At 37.0% G+C, this 24,553-nt stretch overlaps 2 protein-coding genes across 4 annotated transcripts in view; one reads left to right on the forward strand and one right to left on the reverse strand.

Annotated features, from left to right (window-relative positions):
* Nucleotides 1-2,153, reverse strand: part of LOC144666331 (adhesion G protein-coupled receptor L1-like) — a 30,435-nt gene extending 28,282 nt beyond the window's left edge. The window contains exon 1 of the mRNA XM_078527733.1: nt 2,050-2,153. The gene's annotated coding sequence lies outside the window, so the exon portion shown is untranslated. The remainder of the gene's footprint in view (nt 1-2,049) is intronic.
* Nucleotides 2,154-11,172: 9,019 nt separating this feature from the next.
* Nucleotides 11,173-23,438, forward strand: LOC144666392 (uncharacterized). 3 transcript variants are annotated; one of them, XR_013573178.1, is made up of 7 exons: nt 11,173-11,629; nt 15,774-16,006; nt 16,622-16,757; nt 17,030-17,133; nt 17,485-17,514; nt 21,265-22,459; nt 22,499-23,435. XR_013573178.1 is itself a non-coding variant. In XM_078527824.1 (6 exons), the coding sequence occupies exons 1-6, from the start codon at nt 11,368-11,370 to the stop codon at nt 21,496-21,498; spliced, it is 999 nt and encodes a 332-aa protein (XP_078383950.1). In that variant the 5' UTR covers nt 11,173-11,367; the 3' UTR covers nt 21,499-23,438. The 3 variants fall into 3 exon arrangements, 2 of the variants coding, with proteins under 2 accessions (XP_078383950.1, XP_078383949.1); XM_078527824.1 differs by having other exon boundaries at nt 21,265-23,438; XM_078527823.1 differs by lacking the exons at nt 21,265-22,459; nt 22,499-23,435 and adding an exon at nt 19,766-21,233 and having other exon boundaries at nt 11,174-11,629.
* The last annotated feature ends 1,115 nt before the right edge of the window (nt 23,439-24,553 follow it).

Consider the following 24,553-nt stretch of genomic DNA (forward strand, 5'->3'; position numbering starts at 1 on the left):
CCGTCGCAAGTCTCTCTCAGTGGCAAATAAAAATGATTATCAGTAAAATTGAAAAAAACACCTGGCTTGTTTGTGTTTGTATGTGGTTCTGTTGACTAGTTAAAATAGCGATAAATTTATTAAATGAATTTTACTGAATGGGCTAGTTAAACTATTATTACAAGCCATTTTTGCATTGTAGTTTTGTTTGACTAAGAAACTAAATATTAAAATATGAGCGGAAAAATGTTGTCGCGCGTTCAAGATTGCCTCAGTATAATAAATGACCCCAGCATGTTTCTCAATAGCGTTTGTTGCAGCGTTTTGTTTGTCTGTTCGTTGTATGGTCTTGTAATGATCGTAATCTTGGATGAAAAGCAGATTTTCTACATCTTATTACGCAAAATTCGTTTTATCTTATTTTTGTCATTTATGTTTTGTTTTTAAAAGATTAACTAATTTGCCCCGTGACGTTTAGCATTTGAATTTATCTTTGTTTTGGAAGAATATGTCTACGATTGTTATATGCAGCAACAATATGTCAAAAGGCGTACACTTTTAAAACGCGATTACACATCTCTGAATATAAGTTTTATATCAAACTGGTATAAATGTTAGAACGTTTTGCGGCGTATATGTCGAGATTATTTATATTCGTGATTTTGCCACTGAATAATCATTAAAAGAGGCGTGCTTAATCTCTTTTACATTATCAAAAAGCTTTACGGTTCAGGCTTCTTTTGTGTGTGCGTCACGTTATATGGTTATTCAAGTTACCCTTTTCGGAATTGATGGGAAACTGAGCCCAAGATAGTAAATATAACAAATTACCATTTAATCCCAATACAAGATTGTTTCAAAAGAAAAAAGTTTAGCAAGTTGGTTCCTTTTCTCGAACTTTCGTTAACTCGTTAACTATATCCTTAGTTGTTTCAAGCTACGGCGCAACTTTTTTCATGTAGACTCAATTATCGATCTAACAAAGAATCAAAGAAGTGCATATAAACTAAGTTTTAGAAAATGATTTTTGCAATAGAGATCATTGTCATAAATTAAATGCGGTCGGGTTTTTGGCAAAGTGAAATGCAAGAAACCGTTAAATCATATCAGTAAATCTTTGAAAATGCCGAATGTCTTTCCCGTATAGTTCTTAAGGCCAAAGCGATCTGTCGTAGAAATCTGATAAACACACAAAAGAAACCTCATGTTAACTTCGTTAAGCTAGTATTGTGGTACACATATTGATAACATATGGCCCTTTTGTGTAGTTGTGGGAATTGTTCTTTCTTTAATTTGCATGAACAGGTCTTCATCTAGGTAACAATATCTTGAACATTTTGGTTTCATTAGTCATTTCATATAAAAATGCAAAAGCCCCAAGCAATTTCAATGGGCAATCTCTTTCGTTTAAATCTTTCTTAACGAAGCTTGGACCACTAACTGAGTAAACGTAGCAATTCATTAATTGTTAGACCTATTTTTTAGGCCTCAGCAGGAAAGAAACATGGTTGCTGCTCAAGCTTACAGAGTAAAATCACGAGCCTTCATCGATCGCAAATCATGTGGAACTGAGGCCAAAGCCAACGCCGGAAAACGTAAACCGAAGCAACACTGTAAGGAATAAACAATACTTTTACCAAAAATCAGGTAGACTGTTTAACAAGCAGTGTGCATATGGCCTTCCGGTTCGAAAACGACGAGGATGTGTTCTAGTTTTGTAACATGGTCGAACTGAAAGCCCCTGCCAAAACAATCATACATATACATTTTTATCCAACATCATGTTAAGGGAACATGTTTCATCCCTAAGCCAAATCCTTTCACTTGACTTTTAGATAGTTTTCAAATCTTTGATCTTTTTGCCGGTTAATCCGCCACAATGTTGGATAAACATGTCCCTTCTTAATCCAGGATACAGCACTCGGTATTTTAACACTACTTAGGTGATTAACGAATTAAGCAAAATAATATTCATAAGTTAAGATATCGCTAAGATAGCTAATAAATGATCACGGCCAGTCATTGGATCTTAAAGGCCCTGCCTAAAATGAGACATCAAACTGAACCTACCCTTATTTTCCGTTGTTATCCGTAAGCTTTGATTCAACTCGGAGAAGCGTACGGCTTTTGACAATGCCTTTCCTTTTCAAAAGCTCTGTGGTTTTAATGTATTCTCCTGACGAGACATGTGGGTAATTCATTCACAATTGTTCTATCAAGTGTAAAATCAATCTCAGCAAGCCCTTTGTTTGACAATGTTTTGGTTCAATTACGTAATGATCATCCAACGAAAGACACGCCGACATGGCAATATCGTGACCTCAAATTCACGGGAAGCTTCCAGTATGACTGTCATCTGTTTTAAAACAGTTTTATGTTTTTTCGCTGTAAGCCTTTACTCTCCTTCTCGCGATCACAGCATTACGAACACAAAAACAACAGCGCAGCACCGGCACAAGATGTTACGAGAATGGAAATCTATTGTTATATCTCTTACCCCTCGCAGCGAGCTAATTATAACGTCATAGTGGTTAATTATATATCATTAATTACATGCAAACCATTTATTTTTTGACTTACTTAGCATGACGGAGCTTTATTTACCGAAAACACGAGGAGTAGTTGAAACAGCGGTATTTGATAATTTGGTAAAAGATTAACACACTCCTCTGAGAACCTGTGTAAGGCTTGCTCTTTTTCATAACACATTAACAAAAACCATTTCATTACAGACAAATATACTCTGATATTTGTATGCTTCAGGAAAATAATAACACCCGAGGTCGAATATCACAGAATTTATTCAAACATTAACGCCTACATTTTAAGGCATTTTAACACATTTTTCAGGTTATACGGTCCGTTACAAGCTAAACTACATGCAAACTACTCAAAATGGCATTTACAACGTGAACGCCTGCCTTGTTTTTAAACAGCATCGCGTTTTATGACATTTTTCCTCGGGCATGCATACACATCAAATTCTAAGATAGCCTACTTCTTTTGACATTTCGTTTTATTGATTCTTTTGGTTTTATTTTTCCTCTTTTTTCATCATTCTTTTTGCTGAAGTTGTTGGCCAGGCTTGCTTCAGTTAAGCGTCATCAAGCGTCATCGAGAGGCAAAATCCGTACTATGAAAAAGCCAGGAAAGAGAGAAAGGAAAGTTTCTCTCCGAGTTTTTCAAGAAAATGTCGGGCTCAATTAATCCGATTTCTATGCTTTGGGTATCATTGGAAAGATCTCCTTCTGTAGAGCTTAAGTATACGTGACGACTTGTTTGGGAAAAGGTGATGACATAACAAGTGGGACGTGTTTTCAAGCTGAAAGTTTTATGTTTTAGAAACATGCGGTGTGTTCAGTGGTTGACTCACTTTACATAGTAACACGACCAAGTGGAGTCCTACGGGAGTTCGAAGGGGGGGGGGGGATGGGGGAGGGGGGAGGGTGGCGGAAGTAGGGCGTTCTTCATTTATATCTTAGATAGTTATTACTTTTGATCCGTTTTGACAATTCTGTTCAATCTTACTTGTAAGTACATGTAATCGTATTGCAATTGTATTTGTAACCGTAAAATGTAACTTTCTTGTAAAGAAGTTGCACTGTTCTGCACGCGATGTAAAAAAAAAAGTGGCCCCATATTTTAAATTTACTGCGAAAAGCCTTGTCATGTCCACTAATGTGTTACTAAGTATTCAATACTTAGCAACAATGTTGTGGTCTTTGTAGCATGAGGCGTAACGTACTGTAATTTATAACAATTTATGAAAACAGTTTCTAACATAGTATTGTATTGTTTTGCATCGTAAAGTTAATATCACTTGTAAGTTTACGAAAATGTAATGTAGATATTGGATGTGGTCACATCTACGACGTAACTAAAGTTTAACTATAGTTAGCCTCAAGTTACGTGGCGTCATATCTAACGATAGTTAGTGCTTTCGGTCGTCTTTGCGGTCACACCAATGTAGTTAACTATAGTTAGTTCTGATTAGCTTTTGAATAGTTTCGAATTTAAATTAGTTCATGACAGCCCTTGTTGTTGATCTTTGTCTAATTGTTCCTCTATTTTTTTCTATTTTTGCACGGCATCTCGGCGTTGAAGAAAATAAAATAAAGTAAGGATGCTAGAAGACGAATAATTCAAGCTTTAGTTTTGCTAACATTGGTAATATGCCATTTCTTGGCATGTTGTTTTTCTTTTTTCCCCTCGCTTCACGCTTTGTTTTGCATATTTATGTTCATCTCGCACGTGCGGAAAGAATTGTCGCATTCTGATTGGTTTTTCGTTTGTAAACTTAAGACTAACCCATGAACCCTGCTTGGGTATAACTATAGTTAGTCTGTATTTTTTGTATCAGCGAGGCGTAAATTTTCTAACTATAGTTAGGGTGAACAGAGAAGCGGTCACATTACCGAAATAGCTAATTATAGTCAACGCCGTCTTAACTATAGTTAGCGGTCTAGATGTGACCGCAGCCAATGTAATTTAAGCGTCGCCTTGTAAGTCATGGTAGTTTTGTAAGTGTTAAACCAAATAAATGTTGTCAAAAAGTTTTTTTGGAATAAACTAAATGTTGACAGCGGTTGAGTTTGCTTGAGATCCACGTAAAAAGGAACCCATTCAAGTGCACCTGTCCAATAAGAGCGAGAGTAAATGACACGTACTGTCTAACTCGGGGAGACGCGCGTCCAGTCACCCAGCAATGTGCAACTCTAACGGCTGCATGTTGGAAGATTTTGTTTATGAGTAAGAAGAGAATTTATGTTCCAGTTCACGGATATTTTTTGTTTTTCCATTATTTGAAGTCACCACAAGTTATCAGAGGAAAGATATTGGGACACATGATACATTTCGGCCAATCTGACGCCAGTGAAAAATACTTAATGGATTACAAATTTCTGTATAGAATGCATTGATCACTTTTTAAATTACAAAACTTACGTTGCAATAGACCATTAGATCAGAACTGTTTAAATTTTAGGTACAACTAGTCCAAAATCTAGTTTGTCAAGAGTAGTACTTTGAGCAACATCTACAAAGGACTTCTGTATGAAAATCTGGCATTATCTTTAATGGTTTTAAAACAAGCTTTCTGTCTTTCTTTACAACAGTCAGTAAGATAAGCCAGACTCCATTCTTTGCGGAGCTTCGGTCAAATTTCCGTGGTTCTTGCGTCCGTTTATATGATATAAGTCTAGAATTGCTCAAAGGAGAAAAAGAAGCATTGTTTGTGAATTCTGGGAAAATTTATGATTGAAATGCTTGCCTCGATTCGTGGGCCTCCCTTATAGGTTTCTCTCTCTACTAAGACGGAACACACATGAATTTAAAACTCGCTGAGCCTCTGTAAATAGACAGAGGGCTCTATAGCTGACGCACTCATGATAACATTCACTTTGTTGATGACAAGGCAAGGATTGAAGAGAAATACAGGTTTGTACAGGAAAAACCAGAATCCGATGTCAATAAATAATTTTTGTCAGTTAAAATTGTGTCTTGAAATATATCTTGGGTAAATTTTAAGAAAGTAGCCAGTCTTAATTTCCGTAAATTCCTCTGTAAAAAAGAAAAGAAAAGACACTGTCCAATGTTCGCAGTAACGAAATGTCGGGCAAACGAATGGAAAAACTCAATATCAGATTTACTGTTTTCTGGCATATTTGGCAGCCTTTCAATTTATCTGGTAAAAATAGAAAAGACTCGCATTAGGTTATGTTTAACAAATGTGAATATTTCAAAAATTAATTGACATGGAATTTTGCTATTTCTTTTCACAACTAAATCGCTCTTATTGCGCGCTATGTTTGTATGAAATTCACTGTCTTGACAGTTCTTGGATAGCATAATCTGAGTCAAAATGTGCCTTTGAAAATTCAAGCTTACCAATTAAACGGTCGCTTTCCTTGATACAAATTATTGTTAAAATTCAGACAAAGTATTCTATTAGTTATAAATCTTTACCTTAATCCCTGCTATTCAAAGCTTCTACGAAAAATCAAGATCCAGGGGAACTTTCTTAAAGGTTCATGTTGTAACCAAGAGATATCAGTACTTTGTACTTCGAAATATATATTAAATTGTGAAGATTGAAAAGAAATATTGCGGCATTAGCAAGGCTTTGTTATCTTACCGAGACATTAATTTTTCTTTTCCCATAATTACCGCTGTGACGTGAGATAAATATAAATATTGTCTGAGTTACCGACAAGTTCTTTGGGAATATTTCATAAGCGCCTTTTCCAATGCGGATGCTATTGAGGGAAAGCAAATTAAAAATGTAATAACCCAAAATTAAACCTGCAATTAAGATAGTTTTTATCTGAAAATGAAATTTTAATTATTTTATTCCGACTTACCAATTATTAATTAATTATGTCGGTGAATTCACAAATTGCTATTTTATCGCATCTAGTCTGTGAAATCTCTTTGATTTAACAATTGGCAGACGTTATTGAATTATGCAATCGATTAACTTTCAACTTTTGCTGAGGTTTCCTTTAAAAATTAAACTAAACTGAAATCCATTACAAATGAATTTCAACCAGTGCTTCTCAAATAGGAAGAGATTGTGACATTGAAAAATAAGCCGCCCCACCATAATAGCTGTTTTTATTTGCCTCAACCTCTAATACGTCTACTGTTAGCCCGTTTTGGCTCCCCATGCGTGGATTCGTTTAATTTTTGATAAATTATGATAGGCCGTTGAACGTAAATTTTACCGCCATAAAATATTGCAAGTTGTGGAAAAGCAAGAAACACTGCAAAAAACATAGAGTTATATGAACAATCGTGTTAAAGCGACGGTCAAATGTGATTGAGCTTGATTGAAATGTACAAGTTACAATTCAATTTTAAGACAGCAGAACTTTAATTTCGTTAATGACTTTATTGTGAGAAACTGCCCATTTTTCAATTAAATGCCAGGTTCCCAAAACAGTGCACCACAAATATAAAATGAAAAAAGACATTGATTTTAAAGCGGTGTGTAATAAGATCAAAACACCTTATTCCCCTTCCTCTGCTTGGGGATAGGGAATGAAGCGAGTGTATTGTTTCTATTGACGGCGCAAGCCGAACAAAGACACCAGTCTAAAGGCACAATATTATTTTCTAATAAGATCACGAGCAAGTTGGGGAACGCCCCCACATGCAGTGGGTAACGTCTTTTAGACCTTTCTCGTTAACACCAGAGTAATGAGGTGTATATAATAAAATGTGCACAGAATTGCACAAGATCATTTAAAATTATCAGTCGAATTTACGCGAAAAGTTAGAATTTTAAATTGTAGGTAGCGATAGTACATTTTTTTCTATCTTATTTTGCGATTTATCTGATACAAAATGGCAAGAGGGTCCTTTTAGTGGGTCGCCTTTGGATGATAGGGGTGGAGAGCGTTGTACCTATGTAATATAAATCCGGCCTAAGAGCGTTGTCCATGTGCAGAAGTCTTTGTTTTATAAAAGTGCTAGGAGCATTACTATACTCCCCTCTGGCTGGGTCTATCAGCTAATCCATCGTATAGATTACCATTTTGTTAGTTCCTCATGCTGGTTCCCACTGCAAGAGTAAATTGTCGACGATCCCGCTAGGGCTTTGTAGCGCCTTTCAGTAACGTGCGACCCCGAAGTTCAATTTATGATTACGTTTTTCGTGGTGACAACCAACGAGCCTTGAAAAACAAGAGCAAAGAAAATGAATCTAAATAAGTCAGTATCTACCAATCATAATCGACAGACGTGACCTCTAGAACCATTTGAAGTGAACTTCTGTTCCTGATAAATGCGCTTAGATGATTGACGGCATACCCATATACATGGCTAGCCAAAAGGGCCAGACTAAGTTTAATTTTACCCCGAAAAAATACTGTAAGTTGTGGAAAAGTAAGAAATTTAATGAACAATACATAGTGTTACAGCGATGGTCAAATGTGTTTGACCTTGATTTGAAATTTACAAGTTATTATTCATTTTCAAGACAGCACAACTTTTATTTCGTTAATGACTTTATTGTGAGAAACTGCCCATTTTTTAATTAAAAATCCTAGGTTTCCAAAACAGTGCATCACAAATGAAAAATGAAGAAAAGACATTAATTTTAAAGCGGTCTGTAATAAGATCAAAAAACCCTATTCCCCCTCCTCTGCTTGGGGATAGGGAATGAAGCGAGTGTATTGTTACTACTGGTGGCGGAAATTGTTAGAGGCCGAACAAAAACACCAATCTCAAAGCACAATATTTCTTCTAATAAGATCACGAGCCACTGGGAGAATGTCCCCACATGCAGCTGCAGTGAGTAACGTCTTAATTCTAGACCGCAGTTTCTCCTTTACGCCAACGTGATCGGGTTTAATTTAATAAAATGTGCAAAGGGTTGTACACGAACATTTGAAATCATCAGTCTAACTTACGCGAAAAGTCAGAAACTGAATATAAAATTTGTAGTAGCGATGGTATATTTTTTCTATTTATTTTGTGATTTTTATCAGATACAAAATGATGACTTGTACGGGGGTCCATTTACTGGGCCCACTATGGAGGAGGATAGGGGTGGGGAGTGCTTTACCTATGTAAATCCGGCCTGAGAGTGTTGTCCATGTACAGAAAACCATGTGTTATAAAATGTCCAGGAGCATTACTATTCCCCTCTTGCTAATCACAATTCGTCTTACTTTTTAAGACAATTAGACTTCTCCGTTTCTAGCTACAAAACCATTGCATACGGAAAGCATTCATCACGCTATCTTGGGCCAAGGCTGTGGGGAAAGCCACCCCAAGACGTTGGATCCGAAAAGAGGGTCTAAATATTTTAAAACATAAAATACGTAAATATGATATCAGTTGAGTATTTTTTCAGTATTCAGTTTTTTTACATCAACCTTTTAGCGATTATAATTCGATTTTTACTTTTTTAGACCAACTATTTTTAAATTGTTATATATTAGTATGATTAGTTTTAGATTTTTATATTACTATTGATGTTTTCCACAGTTTTTAATATTATTAATTGTCACTTGTTGTATCTTTAAATCATGTGTCCCCAAAAAAGTAAGGGAATATTTTCTAGCCTTGCGGTTTTAACACTGTAATAAAGTTTGTGATTCATTCATTCTAATCCATCGTAGATTACCATTTTATTAGGTCTTCATGCTGGTACCCACTGCAATAGGAAATTGACGACGATCCCTGCTAGAGCTTTGTAGCACTTTTCACTGATAACATGGAGAACTCTGAAGATCAAAATTCAACTAATTAACGATCATGTTTTTCGCTGCTGTTTGTCATAATTATGGCGACAACCACAACTGCAACCAACCTTAAAAAAAAAACAGTAACAAGCCAAACGGATCAAAATCAATATCTACCAATCATAACCGACAGACGTGACCACTTAAACCAGTTGAAGTGAACTTCTGTGTTCTTGATACATCCGCTTAGATGATTGACGGCAGCGAAAAACGTAAACGGTCGATTGAGCAGAGTAAGCGTGTTAATGAAAAGCGCAGTAATCTGGATTTTTCGATCTTCACCTCCTACACTTACGGTCTGTGTAATTCCCGGGGGGGGGGGGGTACTCGCATAATTTTTGGATAGGGGTGTGCCGCCAAGGTTCTTAAACCCTGACCTATTTAAGGATAAAGAAAGCGAAAATTGATACCCTTTTTATGGCCCAAAACCGAAAAATGACACCCTATTTAAGGGGAGGAGAAGCGTTCCGCGACGACCCAAATAACGGCTAACCGCGCACGGCAAGACACAAATCTTTATAAAATCGCTTTTCTAATACCTGAACAGAAAATTTTTCGTTTAGCTGGGCGTTTATTTTAGCTAATAGAATTTAGGTACCCTATCTAAGGATCACACCGGGAACACATTGCCAAAAGGAGCAAAAATGATACCCTATTTAAGGACCGAGAACCTCAAAAACCATACCCTATCGGGCGGCACATACCTATATAGGCCACATATGGGATTACCCCCCCCCCCCCCCCGGTATAATTTCACAGGATTTAATACAAAACATCGCAATAACGATTTATTTCTTCAGGATTCTGCCCTGCTTGGTCATTTTAAGCTTACTTTAATTTAACTTTTATGTAAAATCCCAATTGCGAACAAAAGACCACAGAAGGCAATATACCACATTGAAAGTACTTCATTTTATCAACTTTTGGTATGAATTCAATTTACAACCTTGATATTAACACTCTCATTATTTTGCGGCACGATATGTTTTTCCTGTCTACGATTTAAAAAGAAACGACCATACGTCGCCAAAGAAGATCAAAAGAAAACTGTTTATTTTAACAAAAGTGGACTGAATTAAAGTATCGGCTCCAATTTCAGTGGTTATTTATTATTAATTTGTTTTCTTTTTCCATGTTTTCTAATACAATTAAGCCATTTTAAACGGTTCGTGTCAATTCAACCTCTGAATGTTTTAAGCATATAACAGTTCCATGAAACAAACGTTTATTTAAGCGAAATTGAACTCCCTTGCACAAAATATTTTTTTTTAACTAATGTTTGAGTCATGAGATGTAGAACTTGTGAAAAATTATTGCTTAAAATTACGAATACAAAATATCCAGAAAAGATGAAACAGATAAAACCTACTCTAGAGTACAGTTTCCTGTGTATCTTATATAGTTCGCGCGAACACTTTGTGTCTTGCTAGCCTAAGCTAAATGCTATTTTATTTTGTAACAGGTCACCTGTCAAACATTTTATCTTTTGATATTTGATATTTTCTTTCGAGTCTCGTGCTGTTCGTTGGTTCCGCTATCTTTTAACTACATTTTAACAGTGTGATATATATCACATAACATATACCATTTTGGTATATATATTAACAGCAGGGTTATAAATTCCCACGGCTACACTTAAAAGGACTTGTTTTTCAAAACTAGCGAAGCGAGAAGACTACACCACTGGTTTTGTCAAAAAGCTTTGTTAGGGTCTTTAAGTTGTGAAGACTTGTAAAACTATTAAAACAAAGGTATCAAGAGCTACGAGTTAAATTTTGATACTATAAAGCAGTTTTTAAAGGCCAATCTTTCGAACGGAAATTTTCTTTTCAGATGAAGTTTTAATGGAAGATATTGTTCATCTCAGATAGCAAATCTGCAGACAGTTATATTCTAAGGGGTCAATATTTTGGATTGATATTGGTTTGTGTGTCACTTAAAAAAAATCATTTTTCGTGACTAAAGCTCCAACGAAATAAGGGTTAAAACATTGGCCAATAGGAAGTGACAGCACTTCCATTTAGTCCCACAATTCCAGTGACAACTTCAATCTTCCAAGACCTAAAAAGCTGATTTAATGAATGTGTGCGATTGAAGGAGGTGTATGTTCCACTGTTTGGATAAGTGACGCCTCAAAACGATGGCTTCATTTGCGACGATTTTGCTGTTGATCGCAGTGTCAGGGCGCTGCCTTGCCGAACATATTAGCATTGACCGAGGTGTTGCCTTCCCAAGCGACGATCTTTTGCTACCTCCTTCCCTATGCCCAAGTTTTAGCCCAATGTGCAGCAAGTTTGGTGCCCATCCGCTAGGAGGCTGCTGGTGTAGTTGCCCTAGGTCGTATACGTTCTACGAACATGCATTTAAATGTGCACATAGCACGGCAGCTCGGCAGAGTGCAGGTATATTCCTTGTCCTGATGAAAAAAGAGCTTAAGCAACGATGGCGGCAATGTCGACGACAACGTCTGGTGAAAATTGATTTTGTATTTTACTTAAGAATCTCGGAATTTTCCGGACGTATTCCGCTTATTTATCGCTTTAATTAAGAATCTCGGAATTTTCCGGACGTATTCCGCTTATTTATCGCTTTAATTACTAGCTCCAGCTTAATATTCAAAGAGAGTGTTCAACCCCAAATAGCAAAAACCAAAAATTAGCTGTCGTGGCTGACGTTGTTTAAAATACGCAGAATTTGGTCATTTCACGTTGTTGTTCTGCAGAGAACGGCTATGAAATGTACCAAGATTCAAAAAGCACTTGAAGAGTTATTATTCTGCTCATAAAACATTTTGTTTGGTAACGTTCTCGTTGCCGTTGCCGTCGTAGTTTGCTTTAGCTAGCTAATAACTTGTTTGTGTAGCAATAATATTTTACGATCATTAACTTTAATACCAAGATTTAATTCAATATACAAAGGCTCTAGTTGGTTTGAATTACACCCATTTGTTTACAACTCGCATTCTTTTCTAGTATATTGACAGCCCAGGGGGAGGGGGGGGGGAGGTACTTGGGATTTAAAGTAACGGGATGATAGAATGATTTTTTTGGGTTTAAAGTTTTTGATTCCGGGAATTTTTTGGGTAGGAAAACTTGGCACGTACTTTTTTTTTATTAAAGTAGGGATTTTGGGGGGTATTTAAAATGATCTTAAGATATGTGGCAGTGCTTTGGCTGCATAGTTTTGCAAATAATCAGAATAAAGTACAAACAAACGCGTTTTGCTGTCGATTTCTTGGGGGTTATTTTTTGGTAAGGGGATTTTTTGGGGTTTTGGTGTAAGCCCTAGGGATTTTTTTGGATCTTGATTTTTGCCCCCATTCGATCATCCCCGTCACTTAACATCCCGTGTACCCCCCTGGGATTGACAGTCGTGTTAAAAACTTGAGGGGCTTCACACAACTTCGAAAAGTGATGCAATATTTGGATTGATTCATATCTCAAGTGAAAAGGATTAAGTGGCAGAAATACATTCCAAACACTTTATGAATAGTAGCCTTGTAAAATTTAATCAAGATAACGTAATATAAAGAAATGGTTTCATACCTTTCGTTAGCTTTAGCTTTGAGGGTACAATACGAATGTTATGTATGGTATTTGGTCAGTAGTTTTAATTTAAAATTGTTCTTTTCTTTACAAGCTAAAAGTCTGTGTCCGAGCCAAGTGGCCCATACAGCCAGAGCTTATCCCGGTTTTCGTAGCATTAAGCGACTGAGCGTATTGTTACTCCCCCCTGGATGGGATGCCAGTCCATCGCAGGGTTCTTTACAACTACTGTATTTGTGAGCTCGGTACTGAACTCACTATTTTTGGCTATAACGCGATTGCACATGTATTATTTCAATGAAATATCAACGGTTTTAATGCAAATGTAGGTCCACGGCATAAAATACGTGACACGTGACATCAGAAAATAAGGGGGGAGGGGTGGGTGAATGATTAAAAAAAGGCCAGAGAAACAGGGCTTATTTGGATTTGTGGTCGCTCTAACCGTATCTTTGTATAAAGAGGACAGTGTTTTGTGACAAAATCGATTAATTCATCACTTTTTGAACAGATTCGAGTCAATAGGGATAAATATATCGCCTTCATCAGACATGAGGACTATGTCGGAAAGCCCCCAAAACGATATCTTTATCGCAACAAAACAAACTTGACAGGGTTTCTACAGCGATTTTTCTTCTCAAACAGGCAAATCTCTTTTTGGTCATTGAAAAGAAACCATTCTTTTGGCTGTTAATAATTGAACATGTCTGTTCAGCTGAAATTTGACACGAAGATAAGTGCCACTGTTCTGTTGTACTGAGATAATGAGATACGCTAACATTTCTCACAACAGTACTCGCCACTGTTTTCCGCTTTTTTATGCCCTAGCTCAGAAATATATGCGTGAAACGCAGCTAAACCGATTGAATATTCAAATAGGAACCCTTTATGAAGTATTCATAAACGATGCTAAACGTTTTGCTCAATTTCTCACAGTACTCGGTGAACAAGCGTTGAGATAAATAATATATGCTAATTATTCTACTCTTGGTTTACGAGTGAGTACTGTTAAAAAAGTGATTAAACGAAGAACCAGTTACAACTATCGAACGTCATGGCATTGAATACACTATTCTTGATATGCTGAGATGAAAACCCAATGAAAATGAGCACGTTCTAAATATTTTAGCTCAAAGAATCATGCGAGTACTGTTGCGTTTCCGGTCGAGCACTGTTCAGGGTACTTACAGTTCTGAGAGGAAATATGATGGTTTTGAACACTTAGGCGCTGTTTCTTGGCAAAGAATAATAAAGATGGAAAGCAATAACGATCCCTGACATTAGTGTACCATGTTATACTGAAAAGAGTTCGCAAAGCTTGTATTTGGGCGCTCAAAGACTCACAAAAGAAAGCAACAGAAAAAACAGTCAATTTCTCCCAAGGAACGGATTCCATCAGCTACACTTTGTGGCTCGAAAAGAACTCCAAATAGAGCTTTCTTGTTACATGCTGTAACTGTTCACAAACATTTGTGCAAATAAATGCTAGAACAAACATATTTTAAACCTATGCAACCTTCTTTCAGACGCAAAGACAATCCCGATTTTTTCGCACACAAATACAATCCTAGACAAAAATCCATGGGACACTTAAAGAAATAGTGCTCAGTGACCATTCCCTTTGCATTAAGAACGCATTGTTTAATTTTCCGAGCCCCCCTTTCCCCCCAAAACAATGTTGAGATATTGTCCCACGGTATGATGGATAGAAACCAACATTGAATTGGGGGTGGGGAGGGGGAGGTCAATACAATGTCAATTTTTCGTCGAAGTGGTTAAGTGTCCCAGGACTTTTGTCTAGGATTGTAGCTTGTTCTATACAAGCTAGGTGTAAGCTAATTTATCAAACTAAAAGAAATTTGTTACAATTTCTCCAATTCAGTCAGTTTTATTCAGTGTGGATCCAATGGCACATTCTAAATTCGAGATATTAGTCCTGTGCTTTGGAGAATAGTTATATGCGCAGTAAATAATTCTTTAAACTCGGATGACTAATTTAAGGTTACAATTTTAATAGATTTTTTTCAGTGATTTTGTATTCTTGTAACTCTTTAAGCAATTTTCTCTTTCTTGTCTTCGTTTTCTTTTACTTTAATCTGAAACTGCATTTCTGTTTTCTTTATCTTTTTATCTACATTTCTGTGATGGCGAATTGTTTTCACGATATTTGCTTTTAAGCTATTTAAAAATAGCACAAGCACTTCAGTCTCTAACAGATCTGCTGAAATATTTTCGCTCTAAATTTTGAAGGGCATGGCACGATAAACCTTTCCTAGAACTTTCAGCCCTGGCTTAAAAACTAAAAAAAATACAGATAATATAATGTATGGCCCTTCTGGCTTTTTTGCCAACCAGAAATTTTGCAGTTTTTGTTAGCCAATATCCTTTTTATATTACACAAAAAATAGCTTAATATTTCCCCGTCCACTAAGCTGATTATTTTGCTTGTGAGTGTCTGAATAATAATAAGCGTTATCATCAATATACGCTGCCAAAAAGAAAACGTACCTCTTGGAAATTTGGGCTTGGCGGGCTGCAAACTGGATAAATAGTAGAATCGCAAATTCCAAGCAATTACCAATTTTAACATTAATTATGTAATTATGAACTCCACTGATTGTTATTTTAACAAGCAATTAGTGCAGTAAGTTTCGTCCTGTATTGATATGCGAGAGAAATTATTGTAAAACGCTTGCTTATTGATCGTTATTTGTTTTTCTTTTTCTTTTCTTCTTTTTTTGTTGTTTGCGTTTGTCGAACAATTTTTCATTGCCTTATGCTTTTGCAATGCTGTAACGTTCTATAGCCATGCAAATAAAGCTCAAGTGTTGTTGTTAATTACCAGATATTTCGGTAGAGTGACGAACCCATTAATTGTCTTTTCTATGGTTTACTATGGCCGACCTTATACCTTGGCGCTCATGGAAATAAACATGCGCACTTATTTTTTTCAGAAGTAACAAAATATAGGTTTTCTATGATTTTTTTTTTACATTTGCAGGCTGCGATTTAGGTTTTACAGATGAAGCAGAAGACAAATCTCTGCCATTCTTCCAGTCTGTCGCAAATCTTGGAAAAATCATAAATGTGCCTGACAATCAGAACTGTAGTTTTTACTTTGGAAATGAACTTCACGTAAACTACCTGAGGTGTGACGGTTCTTGGAAATCGCAGAGTCTGACAGGCGTAGTAGACGTGACTCCTGGCTGGTCAACAAGTCAACTGACGATAAAGGTAAATGCTATAAGTGCATGTCGTCATGTGTGACCTGTTGTCATAGCCAAAATGTTCACTGGATTGCCCCAAGTTCATATTGTAAAAGCTTTGAAAGGTCTTAACATCTTACCTTTGGATTTAATGGTTTTTAGCATCCTTTTTATCAATATTTTAGAAGGGTCGCTACCTCTCGAGTAGGTAAAACCGGTACTAAATGTGGGTTGATGTCACTCTAAGACTTTAAAGTAATAAGATCGTGGCAAATATGAAAACAGATTACTGTTGAAGGTAAAACAGCCATTGGATATAGAGCAGTTTTAAACTGAGTGTCGTAAAACCAAAACCAAAGTGATTGCACACAGACAATTCAGTAAACCAATCAAAACTCGAAGCAAATACATGTAGCTGGCACGAAGCGCAGGAAAACATGCGCGAGCGAGTCACGATTGGTTTTGGTTTTAGTTCTGATTGGCTGAGAAAGTGGCGCGAGATTTTTAAGCCAATCACTAAGCGTAGTAATGCAAATCCAAAGCAAACGCAATGTACTTTCGACACTCAAGTGAAAACCGCTCTATATTTAAATTAGTAAAGCTTGAATTAAACTTAGCTTTAAATATTATTTTTCCCTTTCAGCTAAAACCCGGCTCATCACTACCTCAGTCTATGGCTGGTCGAACAGTCAGGATTGCAATTCAATGTGGCGCTCTTAACTCTGAGTTGCCGTTCAGAACCACGTGCGTTATGTTCAAGATTAAAGGAGAGATTTCATGTAAGGGCCTAACATTAAAAGTTCCTTTTTAACCTTTGTGTATTAAGGTCGTTTGCTTTTGTTATTATCCGCCAAAAGTGTTTCTTTAAGGGAAAGGTAGAGAGAGAGAGAGAGAGAGAGAGAGCGTTGGACGTGAGAAGTTTTAAGAGATCATACGATACGATATACGCTTGGCCAGTGAGTATATCCTGAGCTTTGAGTTGTTAATCGCGACGTTTCGACTGAAATACTGCTAGGTTGATTCATGTTTTTCATTTTTTAACCATTTTCAGGTACCTACCCTCAGCCCACTCCAGCTCCATCCCAGCCAATTGCAACTTTACCGACACCAGTTACACGACCGAAAAAGCCAACAACAACGGCGAGGCCGACTACGGTATGCCATTTGAGCTCCTTAGTTTTGTCTGCCCTCAAAGCCGCTCATATATATATACCATTCAAGCGTGCTTGTGCTATTTTTCTTTAGTTTTTCTTAATTCTTTTGTGTGTTGGACGTTTTAACTTGAGGATAAGTTAGGTAGTAAAGCCTCGTAAGGGACTACGTCCTGTTGCCGTTCTACCCGAGAATTTGTTTAAACAGAGAGAAAGAGAGAAAGAAATTACGTACGCATTGTAAAATATAACCTAAAGAGACAAGCAAAATTGTATTCCTTTTTTTACCAAGGTATTTCATCATTGGAAATTGACAGGGAAACAAAAACTAATTAAATTATTATCTTCTATACAGGTGCCTGTGACCCAGTCTCCTGGCGGCAAGGTACGTATGCAATGTTATAATTGAAGGTATTTCTACGCTAAACCATCCGTTTGAGCGATGTTGGTAAAGGTTAGGGCTGCCGATCACATGGTCGCAGGCTGGCAACCAGATGAATTTATAACACTATATGGGCAAGTTCGCTGGTGTAAAGGAGCCAACTGGCCATCGGGTGGCATTTGCAATATCGCTTTCTTCAAACGATTTGCAGTGTCCTTAACTTACATAGCCCCGCTGAATACATCAACGCTCAAAAGTGTTTTTTTACAGTAAAAGTGGGATTACAAATTGGAAACTCCCAATGAGACGTGCCTGCGTGGAATCATGGAAGTTGTATATTGGAAAACATGTTTAAGACTGAGTAACGATGAATACAACTACCACAATTTCCTGCAGGCGTGTGTCATAGAGGAAATTGGGCATAAGCTGCATGTAGTCATGCAGTTAAAATTTGCACACGATCTGCCACATAACACTGATTTCGTATACGTAATAAAATTATAAATCATTGTTTGTTTCTTATTTAATTATTCAAACGTTTGATGTGCCTAAGTTTGGCAATTAGTTAAATGTCACTGAACTGAACTGTGGCATGGCTAGCTACAATAGGCGACAAGAATTTCAAGACAATGGTTTACAAGAGTATTCAGGTTATCTTTAAGCTTTGTTAACGTTTTCGCTAGCAACGTGAAGATGTACCTAAAAAAGCGAAGCATAAAGGCTGGTTCTCATATGATCGTCCCGATCGTCTCTGTCGCTTCTGTCGTTTGCAAAGTCTGAGGTGATTGGAGCAAGCAAACTTTTTGAAGCGACAGAAGCGACAGAGACGATCGAGACGATCATATGAGAACCAAGCTTAAGAATAGTGGTGAGCATTCCAGTGATATCAAAAAGAGTTTACCGGTTGACTGATCGAGTCAAGGCCGAGATCGAGTGATATATTAAAGTCACGTTAAATAAAACATATCGCCTTTTCCTTACAATTATTTAATCTCGCCTATTCTCGAGTATCTGCTCGGTATTTAGGCTAACTGGAGTGCCGGCTATTGAAGCTAACCGCTGTGCTATTTCGTGTAAACTGTTTGCTAGTTAGCTTGAAGAAATTTCTGTGTAAAGTGACGTGCTCGTTTCCTCGACACCGCCCATCATTGTTCGAAGCCATGTGGAGTTAGGATATACAGCCGCCCAATAAGCGATGACTCGGGCGCGGACTGGACTCCGAAAATGATTTACTCTGGACGAGCACACTCATTCTGTTTTTCTTGTCGTCACCGTCCTCAAAAGAAGGGGCTAAATATAGACTTATGCTCATACACCTGCACATGTCGCTAGTGAAAAGAAAGCATGAATCCACTTCACCGCAACCAGTGTTGTGAATATTTTGTCAAAGACATTTGACAGAGATTGACTAGCTGTGTTTGGTCTTCTTTTTCTTGCCTAACACTTACACTACTTTCAATGTTGGCTTCACTATTCTTTTGCTTATGCGCGTGCTTGTGTCACCACTGAAAAAAGCTTTTCATCTTGGGCAAATATTGATCGCCCTCCCTCAAAGCCGTGGGTACATAACATTTAAAATTTAAGCCAGGAATGTCAGAGAATAACCCCTTTATGCATTTGAAGAAGTAAGACATAAATATTGCAGTGTAATTTTCTACAAAGACTGTTTAATATTTTTGCCGCCTATTTGAATGCCTCGCAGACGAAATATGAGATGACAAAATACTTCAGTGCGTTTTTCTTGTGTGAACAAAACAAGGAATACCGAAGACATGAAGTTTTTTCAGGGTATTTTTCATGGACGCTGAAATAACTCGTAAAAGGATCGGACATCGATCGATCATATCTGATTCCAGCCTGACAGCCAAATGACCACTAACTCTACTTAGCACTTGGTACAGTCAGTCACCCTGGCGTTAAACGGTAAATATTTCTTTGCTGTTACAAAAACAGAGTTCTAGATGCATATTTTAACTTCAAATTTCAATTATCGTGTGCAAATTTTAATACTCTTTATATTCTTGCCTAATTTCCTTCCATAAGAAAGCTCCACATTAGAGAACTTCTAATCAGAAACAGTTGTATTTTTTAACTACTAAATCTCAATTTAAGCCTCTTTTCGGCGACGGAGTGGGGAAAAGGGTTTATCGGAAGGAAGTTTGCTTTAGACGTTTGAAACCCTTTAATTTCAATTTTGGTACCATTTTACCAATTTATTAAAAGTATCTAATATCGCTTCTGTTTTCCCCAACAGCAAAACACCAGCCTCCACCTTTTTGAAGATGCACCAATTAAGTGCGTGTTGGGCTCAACAGTCGTGTTCAAAAACAGTCCCAACGACAAATGTGGGTTTCTATCTCCTATAATGTTTAATTGTTGCCGCGTTTGTAATATGGAGCATTCCACGTGCATCCAAACGGTCGAAAACGACTACAATGGAAGCATACCACACTGCTATAGAGGATCCTACAAGTGCATGTGTAAATGTCTCGAAGAGAACAATGTTCCAGAGAATTATTACCAATGAGTTAGACACTAGAGCTGTACCAGTGGTTTCAAGCACACTGTAATTATTTTTTTTTTTCAGTATTTAGAAGCCACGTAGTATGCTGATGTAACTAAGAGCAGTGATTTTTTTTCAAGTACCATAACACTGAATTTAATTTTAACCAGCTTGTATTTTTTTTAAGGTGATTTGTTGTCTAAAGTTTTCACTAGTGTTGTATCCTGAAGCTGTCTATTGTGCTCGTTATAACATTTACTTTAATAATTAAGTTCAGGTATGAAATAAAGGAAGGATTTACGTTGATATTGACCGTTATGCATATGGTTGGTAGTTTATGATAAAGTAATAAAAAACATCTTTAAATTTATTCTTGAAACTCGCGTCAACTCTTTACATTGTGCTTCAAGAACTACTGGGACCAACCTTTGAATATTCAACTACCATTTCCTCTTAATATTCAATTTTTCTATTTCGGTTAATTCTCTAATGTAAACTGCAGTATTGAAGTATTCCTAAACAAAAAATTTAAGCACAAGAGTAAGCAAGAAAAAATAATAACAAATTTGTAATTATTTTGTAATAACAAATTTCGGCTTACTTAACCGCCGGAAATACAGAAAGCAGTCGAAAAGTATATACCTGGTTGGCAAGATGATTGGTATAACGATATTTGCACCTTATAGATCTCTATGTACATTAATATTGAATAAAATTACAAAATATTTAATATTTAATGAACGCTGAAAGCCAGTTGCATCTATCGCAATCTCATCTACGGCCTCATGGGAAAGAAATCACATGAAACACTATTAGAGAGCGTTGATGTATTTATTTAAGTAACAGCTTTTCTAGTTCAATAACCTTAAAGTTTGTAAAATAATTTTTTTATTCTCTTTAATACCTCAAAGTTGCAAATGTATTGTAAGAGGCCCTGCCAGGGTAAATTCCGACAAGCGACATGGCCCAAAAAGTAGTGACAGCACATAAAAAACGACGACCCTTTTAGTAAAACTTAAATTCCAAAAACGACAAGCAACTTTCCTTCAATTTTACTACCGACAGCGACGCGAAGTTCGATAAAAAAGCGACATGGGACATTTTTAAATTTAGACAAGCGACACGGGACCCCCCCCCCCCCCCCCACCTGACACGGCCTCTTGTAAATGTTGTGTTAATCAAGCAGCTAAGCAAGCGTACAAAAATCACTAACTGTTGTTTTGTCAAATTTTTAAATCTTACCTTCACAGACACCAGACAAGATTGAAAATAGCCCTATTGTCTGCCAAGAGTCCGGGGAAATTGAAATCGAGAGCCAAGTGTACTTAGCAAAATGCTTCTTTTTCTGCTGCCGTGAATGTAACAAAGAGTTCTACAGATGTGTTCAAACAGCTCAAAATGGATTTTGTTTGAAGTCAGCTTTTGACTGCGGTGGAAAATGCGCAGAGGACAGTTTATTAAACATTACCGTGAAAGGGGTGTAATCTTTCCCCTTACGCGTCGTGCATTACTGAGCTGGTTGGACCAGGCTCTATTTTTGTATTGTGCAGGATATAGTACTGCAAGTTGCCAAGGTAACGACACAACCAAAGAAATTGGTCTGAAATCGTGTTAACCCTATCCAGACCGGGGGGGGGGGGGGGCGGAAAGTGCCCGCGCCGACTTTGAACGCTTATAACTTTTTTAATATTCAACCAAACGCTGCCAAACTTTGAGACTTTATCTAAAATTTATCTTGGAATAATTTGGTAGGGTAGGTTGTTGTGTCAGGAACTTGACGTCACCATGGTAACGGCATTTTGACAGGCATGTTTTCCCAAATTTGTAATTTTCCTGTTTCTATTAATGAAAAATAACTTTAAAGCAATTATGTTCATCTGTTTACGGGTTTTAAGCACATTTTTATTGGTTTTGAGTATTTTCCAGTAATTTTGGGCGGTTTTCTGACGTTTTGAAAAAATTCGAAATCCAAGATGGCGGATCCAAGATGGCGGCTGTTTTGACATTATGATGTCATTGTCACGTGATGTGACGTGTTCATCCCACGTGACATATAGCAAAAGATAGATTTTGGGACATACTATATATCCTGTAAGTTTCATTGTGATTGCTTAAATATTCTGGAAGTTACAGAGGGGGGGGGCGGAATCCGCCCCCCCCCCGGTCTGAAAAGACCAAAAAAAGCCCGGTCTGACAGCCCACGCTCTCATTCGTCGGGCATTTGACGCTGAGTTCCCGCGAAAAACTGGAAACTCATTAGCAGGCTTGGTTCTTAGCCTGAAAAGCTATGTTACCTTGTGAACTTGTGACTTTAAAAAAATGTGTTCAGCAAAGGAATTGAAAAAAAAAATAGTCATTTTGTTGGACTTTTCGTAGTTAAATGAATCATTTTAAGTGTAAAATTAAAATTGTTGTGTACATCGGCGACAGTTTTGCTTATAGTCTGTAATGACTATTTTAAATTAACTGTACTGAAAAACGTAGAACGCACGAGTTACCAGAACTACTACATTATTTACGAGATTTAAAAAAAATACGTTAGGTTAAATAGTAGCAATTCCAGGAAGTGTAAATTCAGCAGCCTTAATAAAGTGACACCCAAGTTTAAAGGCCCATTTATACGACAGAAAATGTTTAGCACGAGGCTCTGATAAAAATGGTACGCGTCCCTCCCCCCCGCCCCCCCTCACACCACCCTTATAAGAATGACACTGATAGCTTTTTTAGACGTGCTGTTTATTCAGGGCTCAATAGTATACATGCAAAAATTTCAGCATTTCCGTTGGCCGAGATCACGTCAACTAGTCCCAAACAGTGCAAAAAGTTGAAATTAAACTGATTGAAAAACTGCAGGAAAGTTGCGAAAGCGCGCCAAAACAAAATGGCGGCCGCTGTCGGAGAGAGCGAAACCTGTCGACATTCATAGGGTCGAAGTTACCCAAAGTAAGGAGATTGCAAGAACTTTTCGATTTCATGTTTATGATAGAAGACCTCAAATTAAAGCTGTCCAGGTCAGAAAATGAGTTTTACAGTATTTATTCGATTAAACGCCTCCCTTGAATAAACGCCGCATTTTAGAGAAAAAATATTAATAAACGCCGCCCTCGAATAAACACCGCATCATGATGCGACGTTTATTCGAATAATAGGCTAAATAAGCAAATCCAGTAATTATCAAGTTTGAGCAAGCCTGAAATAATTACTTTCCTTGATTGTACCATGTTTTAAGATATTAAAAATGACTTTTGATACAAGCACTACAACATGTTCCTGTTTTTTAAAGTTCAAATGTTCAGTTACCATGCTTTCATTTGCAAGAAATGAATTGATTTTAAATAAACGCCGCCCTCGAATAAACGCTGCAATCGAATCAAAAAAATTAAGTCATCTTTGCTTATACTGTAGGACTGATAAGAACGTACATTATCAACTTAAAGCTGTAAATCATTCCAATATATTATGCCCTTATCAAAGGATATTTTATAAAATAAACCTGGTTTATTATTTATTCTTATGTCCTTATTATTTCAAATTACATATTGCGAATAATTTACATTAGAAAAGGAACTTCTAAATTCCGCCCACCACCTAAGGAGCTCTTAGTAAAAATTGCTTAACTTAGTGCAAGTGATCTTGACCTTAAATCAAGATTATTCATATTATAATTGCATCTAAAATGAAAACATCTTCCACATTTTTTTATTAAAGTTATATATTTGAGAAAATACAGTCAACCCCACGATAACGGACACCTCTGTGAACACAGTTTGGTGTCCGTAATTGAGAAAGTACCATGTTGAAGAATTTTAAAAGCGCTTTTGAAATTTTCTACCCAGAAGCTGTGCACACGAGGCGTCTGCAGTATTCATTTGCGAAAATCCAATTTATTTCGGGTTTTCGGATTTGATTGACGTTGCGACAGAAGAAAAAATTAAAAAAAAAAACTTTAGGCAAGATATGACCTGCTTTGAGGCAGGACATCGGCTTCTTTGATCTAAAGCCCGGGGCCAAACGAGGATGAGAGTTGATGAGAGTTGACTCTCATGAAAGATTTCATCAACTCTCATCGCCTATCATCAACACGGGCCAAACGAGAGCGAGAGTCCGTCAACCTCTCATCGACTTTCACGAAAAATTTGAGCACGTTCAAAGTCGATGAGAGCTCATGAGAGTCGACGACAGTGCATAGAAACTCCATGCCAAACGAGAGCGAGGGTTTGAACTTTCATCAACTATTATCCTCCTTTGACCCGGGCTTGAAGGTGTCGCGGCCATAGTTATGTCTGGTAACGTCATAAGGGTCGAACATGTCGCGAGCATACGATGACAGAATTTATGTCACATGTTATCATTGAACCTGCATAAACCTTTTTCAAATTTTAATTGCTGTATATTCCTCAAAATAAAACATATATCTTGCAGTTCCTTCTGATGGATCAACACTTTTGCTTAATACATTGTTTTGCGTTTGTCAAAATTTAAACAAAAATTATTCTGTTACAACGTTCAATCAAATTTAAAGTTCTATGTCAGGAGAAG

This window comes from Oculina patagonica, chromosome 9, assembly GCF_052425735.1.
Source record: "Oculina patagonica isolate OP01 chromosome 9, crgOcupat, whole genome shotgun sequence".
Lineage (NCBI taxonomy): Eukaryota > Metazoa > Cnidaria > Anthozoa > Scleractinia > Oculinidae > Oculina > Oculina patagonica.

What these genes read in the sequence shown, in the direction of transcription:
- LOC144666392 (XM_078527823.1), top strand. Translation starts at nt 11,368, where the DNA reads ATGGCTTCATTTGCGACGATTTTGCTGTTGATCGCAGTGTCAGGGCGC. An exon ending in CAAGTCAACTGACGATAAAG is followed by an intron (nt 16,007 to 16,621) that starts GTAAATGCTATA and finishes TTTCCCTTTCAG; the next exon opens with CTAAAACCCGGCTCATCACT. An exon ending in CAACGGCGAGGCCGACTACG is followed by an intron (nt 17,134 to 17,484) that starts GTATGCCATTTG and finishes TCTTCTATACAG; the next exon opens with GTGCCTGTGACCCAGTCTCC.